This window comes from Chelon labrosus (genome assembly GCF_963514085.1).
Source record: "Chelon labrosus genome assembly, chromosome: 12".
Taxonomy (NCBI): domain Eukaryota; kingdom Metazoa; phylum Chordata; class Actinopteri; order Mugiliformes; family Mugilidae; genus Chelon; species Chelon labrosus.
The window spans coordinates 918350-931640 of NC_140345.1; the positions used below are offsets into that span (position 1 = coordinate 918350).

The 13291-nt window shown below is 40.3% G+C and overlaps 1 protein-coding gene across 1 annotated transcript in view; it reads right to left on the reverse strand.

The window, feature by feature from the left end:
* The window catches only part of dgkb (diacylglycerol kinase, beta), a 112338-nt gene extending 99047 nt beyond the window's left edge, over positions 1 to 13291 (reverse strand). The window contains exons 1-3 of the mRNA XM_084556818.1: positions 12908 to 13291; positions 8068 to 8150; positions 7255 to 7360 (exon numbers count right to left, since the gene is read on the reverse strand). Coding sequence (XP_084412944.1) covers positions 7255 to 7360; positions 8068 to 8150; positions 12908 to 13045 — 327 coding nt within the window. The 5' untranslated portion in view covers positions 13046 to 13291. The remainder of the gene's footprint in view (positions 1 to 7254; positions 7361 to 8067; positions 8151 to 12907) is intronic.

Here is a 13291-nt window from a genome sequence, read left to right on the forward strand (position 1 = left end):
AGTGCAAACAGACAGAAATAATATTTGCACTTTTGTCAAAATGCTTAACAATGTGCCTCTTATTCAGGCATTTACACATCAGTAGAAGCGTGTTACCATACCAGGAACAGGCCTAACTTCTGGACACTTTGAAACTTTATAGGACCTATCCTTTCCCAAGAAATATGTACCTCTGATCTCCTCATTATGCCTTGACAGATGGTTTATTTTTTGATTGTAGCAGCTTTATGCATGCAGTTTCTTTGTGATAGGACAATGGGGAAAGAGCTTACTGAGGGTTAGTCTAAGTGTGACAGTGGCTACCCCAAATTTTACAACCTTAAATCTGAACTATTTCCATACTTGAAACGCCCCCCACCGCTCACAAATCCTGGCAGCAGGAGATGTTTTCCAGGCAAGATACTGTAGCTCGAAGTGTTTTGAAAAAACGGCCATGAGGAATTTCATTTTACAACAATATCAGACGTGTGATTGTTAGCCAGTAAGCCAATAAGCGTGGCCGAGAAAGAGAGATTAATAAACTGAGCAGGGAGTGATGAAAGCCACTACTGCAATAAAGATGGCTAAATTAATATATTAAGCCTTCATTCAGTTGTATTTTGACAGATTTTACAGTGAAATGTCTTTGACTTATTTATACTGAAGTTTATGACATTCAGTCTTTTTATCATTTGTAATGTTTTGAATTTGTGAGCCTTTGGAAACTGGCTGTACATTTCTGTGAAATCAGCTTCATGTGCATTTTGGGAGAGGGTAAAATAATTATCTAAGAAAGAAAGAAAAAGAACATCAGAACATCTATCGTCAAGTTCAGTCAGGTACAAGTGTTGGCTCTGAAGCTGTGTCACAAACTGGATGGCTGCTGTGTTCTACCAATGAATTAAAGCACAAATAGGAAGACAAATCTGAGAGAAAGTCAGCATTGGCCACAGACTCTAACCTCATCCAAGCCAAGCAAAATACTGCTAGAAAACTCCCGAAGGACCACTTTCTGTTAGATTTCCATAGCTTTACCTGGCAACTGGTTTGACAACATAAACCAAGCGGTTACTCTTTGACGGGCACGATCCCCTGCACATTTAGTGATAATATTTCACACTGTGTATGCTCGACCACCCCGCTGTTTAGGCCAATGGAATAGTCCTACCCAACATTTCTCTTTCAAATCCCTCCATTTTCTCCCTGGAAGTAGATTTCCTTTCCTTTCCATTCCTGTGAGCTCTCAAATGATGTCATGCTCACAGAGTTTCCACAGCTCCAAACAAGCCTGTTAACCTCAGCGCTGCCTCTTGCCACCACACATTCCTGCTTCAAAAAAAGGCTGCTAACCTCTCACACCTGAGTCCTGGCAGGTGGAAACAACAAACTCAGATAATGGCAACCTCTGCTCTGTCTTATCTGACCGCCCTTGGCTGGAATGGTGGGAAAGATGGGGTGGGATTTGTAATTTTTACAGACAACTCGGGTGATGTGTTGATGATAAAGCCAGTTTTCTGTGAGAAGCAGCCTTTGTGTTTCATGTGAACTTAATAATATTGTTCTGACCTCTCCCTTTTGCCATGGAGCATTTATGTTTTCCCTTAAAAAGGGTTCTTGTGAGATTGGAAAATAGTATCAGCACAGAGATCAAAATATGGAAAATATAATCGGGTCTGAAAACTATTTAGATGATTTTCTTCTTTTTTTTTGTATTTTGGAACCAAAGGAATTACATTGATTTAGATTTGCTTCTCAAGTGTCAAACTTGCATGACCTAATATACCACTTCTTAAACTCTTTTTATTACAAGGAAACATTTCAGTCATATTGTAAAAGAAAAGAAAAGTAGACCATGTTAAAAACCCCTCAAGCTTTTTATTATTCTTTGTGGGTATTATTTGCTTCATTTCATAACTATAAAATAGAAAAACTGTCAGAAAGAACTGGAAAGAACAAAAGGATGCCAATTTTTTTTCATTTTGAATCTTAACCCTTAAAGTTAAATTTAAACAGGTTTTTGCATTTAGTAGAATCTCTCTGACAATCTCTAATTCTCAACCAAAGTCAGGTGTATTTTTATGAGCTCTCCTCTGGGACTTCACAAGCAGTTAGCGTCAATCTGAGAGAATAGCTGGGACACACTGTGTCTATGCAGTGCTCTGCTGCTTGTTTCTCTGTGCCTTCAGGCAACACAAGGGGCCCTCACAGCACAAAACCAATGTTACATTATTACACTCTCAACACCACAAGTCCCCCCCCCCCCCCCGTACTCAGAAATGCAGTACATGTTTACACACACATAGGCATACATTAACAGCAATGATTATGCTGCATTTAACCACAACAGTCCCTTAAAGAAAATCAACTTCCTGAATTGAAATTTATGACACATTTTTGTCAGAAAGGTGATGATGAATGTTTGTCACAAGAGAAGAGATGATTTGTGAATGGGAATCAAGTGGAGTCAAAGATTTTTGGGTGGCACAGTGGTGTAGTGGCACTGACACCTCACAGCAAGAAGTTTTTGGGTTCAGCCAGGTGGCTGGGGCCTATTTGTATGGAGTTTGCATGTACTGCCTGTGCAGATTTGCTCCAAGTGCTCCGGGTTCCTCCAACAGTCCAAATTCTAGAGGACAGTGTTAACTGATGATACTAAAATGGCCATAGGTGTGCATGTGAATGTGAATGGTGTTTTGCCTTTCTGTGTTAGCCCTGTGATAGACTGGAGACCTGTCCAGGGTGTACCGTGACTCCTGTGCACTGACAGCTGGGATAGGCTCCAGCTCCCCTGTGACCCACTAGAGCAGTTGTGCCCAATATCACGATTGGCCGATAGTGAAGAAGATAGATCGTGATCGTGTGCCATTCAGAAAAAATGTGTTAGATGTTAGTCTGTCATCTATACTCACTATGCTATTTGACACTTGGTCAATACAAACAGATTGGCGGACAGCCATTTTGAGATCTCCCTATGCATGTGTGGTCAAACACTGCAAAACTCTAATGAACTAAGTAGGTAGCCTTCCAGTTTATAATGACTAAAGAAGGGCTACAGAAATGAGTGGGAGAACTGGGCCCTGACAGAGTAAAAAAAAGTATTGTGCCATAAGGGTAGATCATTTTGACCTGGTCATTGTAAAAGTAGTTTGCAAGTGTGGGGACCCCTGCTCTAGAGGATAAGCAGTTACATATTATGAATGAATGAAAGCACCTATTGACCAACAGTGGTATTGCACTAAGTCATATTGGCTCAACTTTTCAGGACTTGTGGCTATGTATATTTATATACAGTGTAAGGCATACATTGGATTAATTAGCCAAGCTCATATTATTATAGTAAATAACCAAGTGCAGAAATAGATTTTGAGACTAGATAGAATCTAGATAGAATCTCTATCACTATTGCAGAGTTTTTCACCAAAGTCAGAGAGGAAGTTTACATTTCGGCTGTAAAATGTTCTGGCAAGTGCAAAACTTATTCAAAATATGTGAATAAAAGCAAATTTAACAAGCTTCACCAACAGCGCACAGTAACACACGCACACACACACACACGGTCACCAGCCTCGTCTGGTCTGAAGCAGCGAGGCCTTCATGTGAGCTGCACAGACGTGGGTTTGGGAAGGCAAGTGGGCGGCTGGGAGCAAGAGGCAGTCCCGGTTTACAGGTCAAGCCTGCAGCTTTACAAGGGAAATCTCCAGAGCCACTATAAATACCACTGTGAGCTTTAAGGGTGCAGTATATCACACCACTGGTTTTGAAGGACCACAAAATGACCTAGTTTTTGTAGTTTTTTTCAGGCCCCTCTTTCTTAAAAGTACAGTGAGCCTGAATACTATTAAATGTAAATTTCTCCCTCTCCATTTCTAGCGACTGTTAATTGATTGGCCTGACTTCAAAAACATGCCTCCCCTCTGCAACAAAGAGCTGGCCGTTAATCTCACGCCTTGGAACCATATATCATTAAAGTGCCTTCAAGTTTGGGGGTGGTTTCACTGTTTCCCCCTTTGCTGTAGCTCTGAACAAAGAGTGCAAATATGTCAAAAACCATTTCAAGTAAATTGTGTGGATTTTCAATGAGCCCCACCTGGAAGCAAGACATTTATTCAGCTCAACCTGATGTACTGCGACTTGAAATGAGGCCTAATGATGTACTTTAGGAAAAGGCTGTATAAAGCTTACAGTGCTGTCAAAGTGACAGAGCTGTGCAGCATGTGCAGCATAAATCAGCACAAATTTTGCTTTGGTTGGTTATGCGCTTCGTTTTAGAAGTGGCTTTAAAAAATTATAATTCATTCAGTTATATTTTATTTTATGGTGAGAAAAAGAAAAGGTGGGAAAGCCTCAAGTTGTATTTTGAACACCTGAGCAGCACAGATGTGGACTCAGAGGACATAAAAGCAGCAATTGCAAAATCTCACATGCAAATTTCATCAACCAGCGCTAGTTAGCAGCAGACGACACTAATTGGTTCCAGAAGCGTTGCTCTCATTCACACTGAGATGGCAAGCAGCAAGCGAGGGCAGAAAGAGAGAGAGAGGAAAAAAAAAATAAAAAAGAGGCCGCTGGAGTGAGTAAGTAATGAGAGGTCAGCCGCCATCTACAGTTGGGCTGCCAGAGCCTGAGAGGCACGCCAATTTTATGGTCAATTGGGCGGCGCATCTGGACTCATAGATCACAGGGCTGCAGGGCTGGACTTAGCACCCAGCTCCCACACATTTCACACACATAAAGCAGACCACACAACACACACAATCACTGGCAAACAGGCTACACACACCAGAGGAACATGATACTCTCAACGTATAAATTAACACATTTTGCACATTTTTCCCTCAAAATGTTTTGAGTCATCTTATTGAGACATATCACTATTGACAATAAAATCATTCTTCGTATTTGCTTGTGATTAGTAATTTTCACAGCTACTAACATCTGGAATTAAGATTTCAATACATTCCCAGACTTATCCAGATAAAATATCCATAAGATTTGACTTTCAATGTGAGCATAGTTCGAAAATACATCAACGAAAAAATTAAGCAGATTAGCAATAAGCCCTAGATACACAAGCTCATGCATTGATTCACTACACACATTCTTCATTAACAGTTAAGTTAATTCAGTGTTGATGGGACTTGGTGTTCTTTGTATTTAGACACTTTCAATGTTGCACATGATGTATATTAGACACAAGCAGGTTTTCTGGATGATTTCCACAACATGTTTTTATAGTAGAATTAACCATTTTGTGAAATAGTTATGGAAAACATTCTGAATGTATATTCAAAGTTCACTTCAGTTCTTTTGAGATGTTGTCTTAGGGAAGACCCTGAGGTTTGATTGTTTTGTGAACCTCAACTGCTCATCCAAAACAATAAAATGTACTCCAAAAGCTATTTTGCTTTTTAAAAAATGAAGCTTGAAGAGCTACGTTTTCAGGACTTTTGAGGACACGCTGTCTGATGATTGAGATACTACATGGAAGCACTTTTACTTTTTGGACTAATCCTAAATCCTCTTTGTGAGCATTATTGGTTTGACAACATGTCTGTTTTTATTATCATGTTGTCGTAGCCTTACTGTTCTTTCAACTTTTGCTCATATGTGCAATACATCCATCCATCAGTAACCACCCATTTAGTTTAAACTGGCAGCTACAGATATCCGCAGCTGACAAAACAAGTTTCACTCTAGATAATTAACGTTAATTCCATGAGTTGGCCAAACTACAAATTTAAACTCCTGGCTGTTCTCTAGTAAACGAGGACTCTGCGTGCCATTGTGTGTATTTATACTCAATCAAAGATGGTTTGGTTGAAAAACAGGTGATGTCTGTGTAAATAATCTGGGTGATTACATCACATGATATTTAGAGTAGGATTCAGCAGCTAAATGACAGGAGAGTGAACACAAGTTGGAAACAAATACATGTTGTAATATTTTCATCTTAAAAGCTCTGAATCAGGATATAGCACATACAGGGATGTGAAGTCGCTTGTCCTGTTAAAGGTATGGAGTGCAATTTCTGACTCTCAGTGAAGGCATGAAGTAACATCGGATCATCATTGCTGTCTTTACAACAATTACCAATCCAAATCCACTTGACGTGACTCTGGCAGATATTACAATAATGTTAATTGTTAACTAACTTACTTACTTTTTGGATAAGGCAACTACACATAGAGCTTTTCTAACCATCATTGTGTGGCAAATTGAATTATTGGTTCGTCTAGTGGTATCATCTGTGGTTAAACCGATCGTATAAGTGGTGATTTTGGGGTGCAGTTCTCATGTCAGATAGATTTTGATTGGAGGTTGCTGTGAAGACAGCAACTCCCATGATCCCATGCCATCATCAAACCTTTAATTATTGTTTGGATTGAGAGGAGGTTTGGCAGGAAAGTCTAATTAGCATTCATACCTGTTTTCTGTGTGTACAGTGAACAGGCATGTGTGCAGTCCAGCCTCGGAAGGACATATGTTCCGGACACGTCCTGCTCTTAACAGTTACTGAAGACATACTGTGGTCGTCATGTATTCATAACCCCTGACTTCCATACAGACTACTACATATTTGATTTACCACCAGCTGTACCACCAACTGTAAACTTATACATTTTCAGTATAATGCCTTAGCATTTGCGTCACTGGCTACCTGCATACTAATCCGTTTTAACTGGGAGCTAGATTAAGCACCATTGTTTCTACAATTGTTAAAGGAGATACTTTCATTTTTACCTTTAGAAAAACACTGAGAACTTTGCCTTGCCCTGGAGCCTTTCATAGATTTTATTCAAGGTTTCCCTTTCACTGAAGACTTGAAGACTCTGGCCACTTAATTTAATAATAATTTAATAATTGCCCAAAAAACTACTTTATGAGCATATTGGACAATGTTATGTTACCATACCCTGGAAGTTATAGCCACTTGAAGCGCTAAATGTGGGACAGTATAGCGCCCTTGACAGCAACCAAGATCAAATGCATTTAATAAAATTACAATTTTCTCAAAAGGGTCAACTGGAAATTTTTGGCACGATAAAAGTACACAAGTCAGTAAAATATATAACAATGGTCTAGTCGTTTTCAGAAATTTTAACTATAAAGCTGCCCGTATGCAGCTCAAATTGCTTGTTGCTTTTCAAACCAAAACTACAATCAGTTGTGATGCATTGTAGGCAATGATTGCCAAGTCATACAAAAACAAAGACACTATCTCTAGTTCTTCTGCTAACTTTAAATTGGATTGTAACACACTACAGTTTGTCTCACCTCTGTGGGCACAGCCAGTGAAGGCAGGAGGGGCTTCATGTAGCTGTACCTGTGCATTGTCACCATGATGACACACCGAAGCATCTCCAAGACAGCAGCTGTTGGCCTGAACATTAGGACACATCAACCAACAACACAACATCAATGTGGAGTAAATCTTAATGTGAGTGGCTCAGTTTCTAGGGCTAATTCAGCTCAAATACATTTGACCTCTGAAGCTGCTGAGGAGAGAAATATTGTGCATATATTAAAAGTGCAGGGTGTATCTTTGAGTCATCCAGTGGGCTTTTGTTACCAAGAAGCAGGGAAAACGTTTTTTGACCTACACCCCCCTTTGGAACATTAATTTCCAGTATAAACTGAGCTTCGGACCTTTGATTTGGGGAATGCAAAGCCCAGTGGCTCACAGCCTGTACTTGCTTGTGACCATTTCACAAAAAAGCGCAGATTCCTTTTTCACACGTTTTCATTTGATATGTTGTAGAGGCTCAAAGAGGTCAGGTCTCCTGCTTGACAATACAAAAGCCTTTTTTTAAAACCTTTTAGACCCACAACATTTAATTAATTATTAGCAGTTAGCTGATCCAATGAAAAGCAAATGTATCTTGTAAATACACAATACATCTTCAGATATAAGATATATCTGAATATCCATCTCGTAACATCTTGGAGGGTTTCAACCCCAAGCTTGAGAACCACAACCTGCTTTTCTCTAAACTTTGTCTTACTCCTCACCCATTTTATTGTCTAGTCAAACATGCGAACACTTTGAATGCTTCCATATTAATAAACAAAAAAAGGTCTGTACTGTACCTCTTATCAATGATGAAGCCCAGAGAGGTGAGAGTGAGCAAAATGTAGATGGTCATACCCAAAATGGTGAACTGGGACAGAATCTAGGATTGAGACACATTTAGACACCATGAAAAAGGCAGTGAGGAAAAAAATACTTTGGAATTAAAACCTTAAATCAATATCATGCTGGTCAAGTTACGATCACAGGTGACCTTACTGGGAGAGCAGTCGTAAGCAGCACAGCTGTTTAACTGTTTACTGGGCAGTGCCAACAAAAACATGTCTGATCTTCGGAATAAGTGCACTGGCACGCACTGTAGGTTGTAGTAAATGTGCTCTGCCTCTTACTTTACACTGACATGCCTAGTTTACAGAGACATCCCAGATGGGTCTTGACAAGGGACTTGACCACAGCTGAAAAGACTGTAGTTTGAATCCCCTAAGCAGAGCCAAAACAACCAACATCCGAGCAGAAATCCCATGCAGATACACACTGACCTCTTCCAAGCAACGTTCAACATATAAACTAGGCAACAGACTTGCATGAACACACACATAACTACAGAACGTCATGTACGGCTTGATTCGTGTTCTCTAACCTACGGCCTTGGCTCAGGGCAGCAGCTGGAAGCTTGGTGTCTCTTGAGGATTCTGTGGGCTGTCAGCTTAGGTTTATATTTCTTCGACACTCAATACAGAGTCTGACAGCCAAATCTCACTGACTGCTCTCATACTGTGCATACCCAGAAGGCCATATATAGTCAACATGAAATGAACCCATCAACAGAATGCAGTAAAACAGTATTTCTTTAGAGTCGTAATCCATAAACCCCCAAGACCTATATAATCTGAGCCCCCATACTGCATATGAATACAGAGGGATGTTACAATTATGTTTTCTGTGAATCAAACGTGGGGAAATTTTGGGCTGAGTCCATCTGTCAGAACAAGAAAAAAAAAAAGAAAAAATCAGTTCACACTACTTTCGGAGTATGTTAAAGCTAAAGAATTACAATGGAGTTTAAAGGTTACAGATACAGTTATTTTTGGTAAGAGGTGTAATGAGCTGATAATTGTTTTGGAATCAAAGGTCATGTGAAGTTATCTGCATTAAATAACCCAGGTGGCTCAGCAGACCAGACACTTTTGGTCACATGATTTTTGTTTTTTAAGTTTGACATCCATCACCCTGGAGGAACATAGCCTGAGACACTGCGCTGGAGAGAAAATCCTTCACAAATCCCTCAGTGTCTCCGAGTGGAGTCACATTTCATTTCCACGACTTTAAAGAAACAGTTTGGGAATTTTTTTTTTCTATTTTTGTTTCTCTTATCCTTCTAATTTTTAATGCGATCAAGTGTCATCCAGCAGCAGAGGACAGAAAGGTTAGTTAACATCTGGTGGCAGCGTTGTACCGTGAGCAGAGGACTGATTGTGTTATTCTGTTGTCCCCTGAGTCAAAGCAGATTAACTCATTAGTCAGGTCATTATTTCAGCTGTTATTATGATGAAGTTTGTGAATGCTGGCTGGACGACTGGATATGTTAATTCACTAACATACAAAATATATTCTCAGTTGCCTGTCAATCAGATACAAGTAGTTAGAAGTCACCTTTTGCCATGATGCTAGACTGTAATGAATCAAACAGAGAAATGTTCTGTTATTTATCTTACCCGTGTTGTTATAATGAGGCAGACAACATAACAGACACCTATTAGTGTAACCCAATACAACAGCAGCACAAACCACATCCTCCAAAATGACCACACAGCTGAACCAACACCTCCATGAAACTGTTTCAGCAAAAACGTAACATTATAACCTTTTTGACAGCAGGATTTATTGCAGGATTCCTGCATTAGCTAGCATTTAGCTTGGTTTACACTCCCACAATAGATCTAACCAGAGCCTACGTTGTAGCCTACACAGATGGCCTTCATAATTTTAAGTATTTAGTTTCCCTTGTACTTCAACCAATGGCAACCGAGCAGCACATGCTGGAGTTAAAGTTAATTAATGTTGAACAATAGTTCACTGCAATGCAGGAAAGAGAGAAGACGTCTGAGAGATGGTGTGTAGGAGGCATAAAGAGAGTGAATTTTCTGTATTTGTTTAGCCAACGAGACATGGCCAGGGAAATGTATTTTGGACTGGACACAACTGTTGCGATCTGCATCACTACAACATTCAGTTACATTTCTGGGGAGATGCATGTCAGGCTGTGGCATAGGTATGTTGGACAGACTCTTCGGCCTAAACTGAAATAAGGCATTATGTTTCTTTGTTTGTCCATCCGTGGACTTCTGTGTTGTACCGTTCTTGATTTTGTCATTTTTGCTTCTCCTTCTACTACTTCTTCTGGTTGTCTTTTTTTGTTTGCTGCGCATTAATATGACGCTGCTGGCCTGCAACGCTATGGCAGAGGGGGGTCGCTGAGTAGACGGTCTTTAATGTTACTCAGAATGCATTGTGTTCACACTACCAAAGGAATGGTAGGAAGGGCCAAAGTCGCCTTCACTTACTGAGACGACTGAGGTCCTTTGGGGTGTGCAGGTCACTGCTCAGGATTTTTTATGACTCTGTGGTGGCTTCTGCCATCCTGTATGCAGTGGTCTGCTGGAGCAGTGGGAGCTCAGAGAGGGACAGGAAGAGACTCAACAAGCTGGTCACACGGGCCAGCTCTGTCCTGGACTGCTTTCTGGACTCCATCAAGGAGATGGGCGAGAGGAGGATGTTAGCCAAGCTGACATCGATCATGGACAACCCCTCTCACCCACTGCATCAGACTGTAGGGGACCTAAGCAGCTCCTTCAGCAGCAGACTGCTGCATCCATGCTGCAAGAAGGAACGCTACCGCAGGTCATTCATCCCAGCTGCCATCAGGCTGTACAACACCAGCCTGAGTCAAATACAACATGTTTTTGTTTTGTTTTTTTCTTTACAGTCATCATTTTTGCAAAAACTAATCTGTTTTTTTTGCACTGCCTTATATTGCACAAATCACTACCTCACCGTCTCATAGTTTTCCCATCCATCAAAATGTACATACAGAATGTCTTCATATTTCTATTTCTCTACATATTTTTCAGACTGTTGTTATTTTTGTATATATTTTTCAAATTCATTATTGTTTTTTGTATATATTTTTTGCCAAATTCTGTACTACTGTGACAAGGAAATTTCCCATACGTGGGATCAATAACTAACCGAGACCACCTCCAAATGTGGTTAGAGATTGGATTCCTCAAATGTGACCTCAATGTGTCCTGGGTGTGTTCACATCTGTACTGGCCACTTGTGATTGGATTCCCCACAGATGTGAATGCATGGTCTGAACAGGGCCACAGTACATTACTGTCCACAGGTACATACAGCATATATATTTTTAAAACATTTCAAATGAACTAATATAAATCTTTATTGAATGTGTAAATGCTGATTATTTCACGTTCTACTTACATATCTAACATATTTTTACTGCTGATGGGTGGAAATAATAATGAGGACAAGATAAAATTGTTAAACTTAATTAGGAACAGCTTTCTATTTTTTCAAAAAAACAATGCACACCACAAGTGGTAAGCACTGAATCACTGTTTATCAAAAGCCAGTGGAAACCTGGTCATTCTGTGATTTTGTACTAAAATTATACAAAATGCCTTATTATTACGCCTAAGTGATGCAATAGTATTCCTGTGTGAGCTTTATTTTGCTCTGTAGAGCTTGATCTGTTTGATCTGAAAGTTGCAAACCCGATAACACTAATGGAGGCATGCTCTGAGATAAACGTGTGTTCACTCTCTGCCTCCAATAGTAATTGTTCAGCAAACCTATAATAAAACATACACATGGGCCTGATGATGATGTAATTGAAGAGTGGCTTCACTTGTTTGAAATAGCCATGTTGTCATGGCTTCGAATTAGCGCAAAGCCCATAAATTGTCCCTCAGTGTATCATCAATTGTCAAGCTAAATAAGCGGCTAGTGAACATGTGGGTATAAATACATAACAGTGACATGATTTATTGTTGGGGCAGAGTGCTCACTTTGTTATTTTCCCTCCAAGTCCTGATTGCTGCATCCTGAAGGCTATTTGGGTTGGGAAATGGTTGACTCTGCAATTAAGGCGTTTGTGTTCACTGCTGGACCACCAGCTGGCGTTTCATTCGCCAAGAGGGAGGGGAGCCGTCGACGCGATGAAGAGAGGAGGTGTGTGTGTGTGCGAGAGAGAGAGGACCACAACTGAAAGAGCCCCACAGAGGTAGCGATCAGGGGAAAAAAAAAAAAAGGAGAAGAGAGACAGGCGATTTTATTTGGGAGTATGAAGAGGCTGGGCGTGACAGCAATTTCTGGCTAACCAAAACTATGTCGAGGGAAAAAAGTCTTCCAAAGATAACTGCTGAGGAGACCTGTTTCTTTTTTTTCTGAGGATGGAGGAAGGGGGTCTCTTGGCGTGTCGAGTGGAAAATAATAGACAAAGGTTGTTCTAAAGGGGAATACCAATCCGTCATTCTGTCATGATGTTAGACAGAGCTAGTCTTTTCCTGCTGGCTAAGTACAGGACTCCACCATGGACTAGCCACAACAAACTGCATAATTGGGTGAAATAGTGTTGGCAAACAAACACGCAAAAGTCAGGATGCCTTTATATGAAGCGCTCTGGACCACCTTGTCATACTGTATATGAGCAATTATTATAGCCTAAACGCATCAGTGCACAGTCTGGATCTTAAAGGGCAAAAGAGCCAATCCTTTAGCTTACAAGTCTTACAGAAATAAAGGCATGTAAGATGGATGCACCAATCAACGCTAAACCAAATCTTCATGTACAGTTTTCAGGAGCTGAAAAATACATACCATTTTATTTTCAAACAATTCGTGATAAGTCCTCAGCACCAGCAGGAAATGTATGACCACATAAACTTGTAAAGGGAGCGACCAGCTGGGATCATGAGGCACTTCCTTTCCAGTAACCTGTACATGGAATATAAACATGTTTAATTCCCCAAACCCTAATTTTTGTGTAAGTAGTTATTTTCTGGACAGATTCTCATGCCAACATGCCTACACTTATATAACAGGAATTCATTCAAGTTTAATGTCATGTTAACAGTTATATGGTACAGTTTTACAGTGTGACTATACACACCGATCAGGCATAACATTATGACCACCTCCCTTGTGTCTCCAAAACAGTCGTGACTCATCAGAGAAGGGACAAGGCCTTCTGATTGTGCCCTG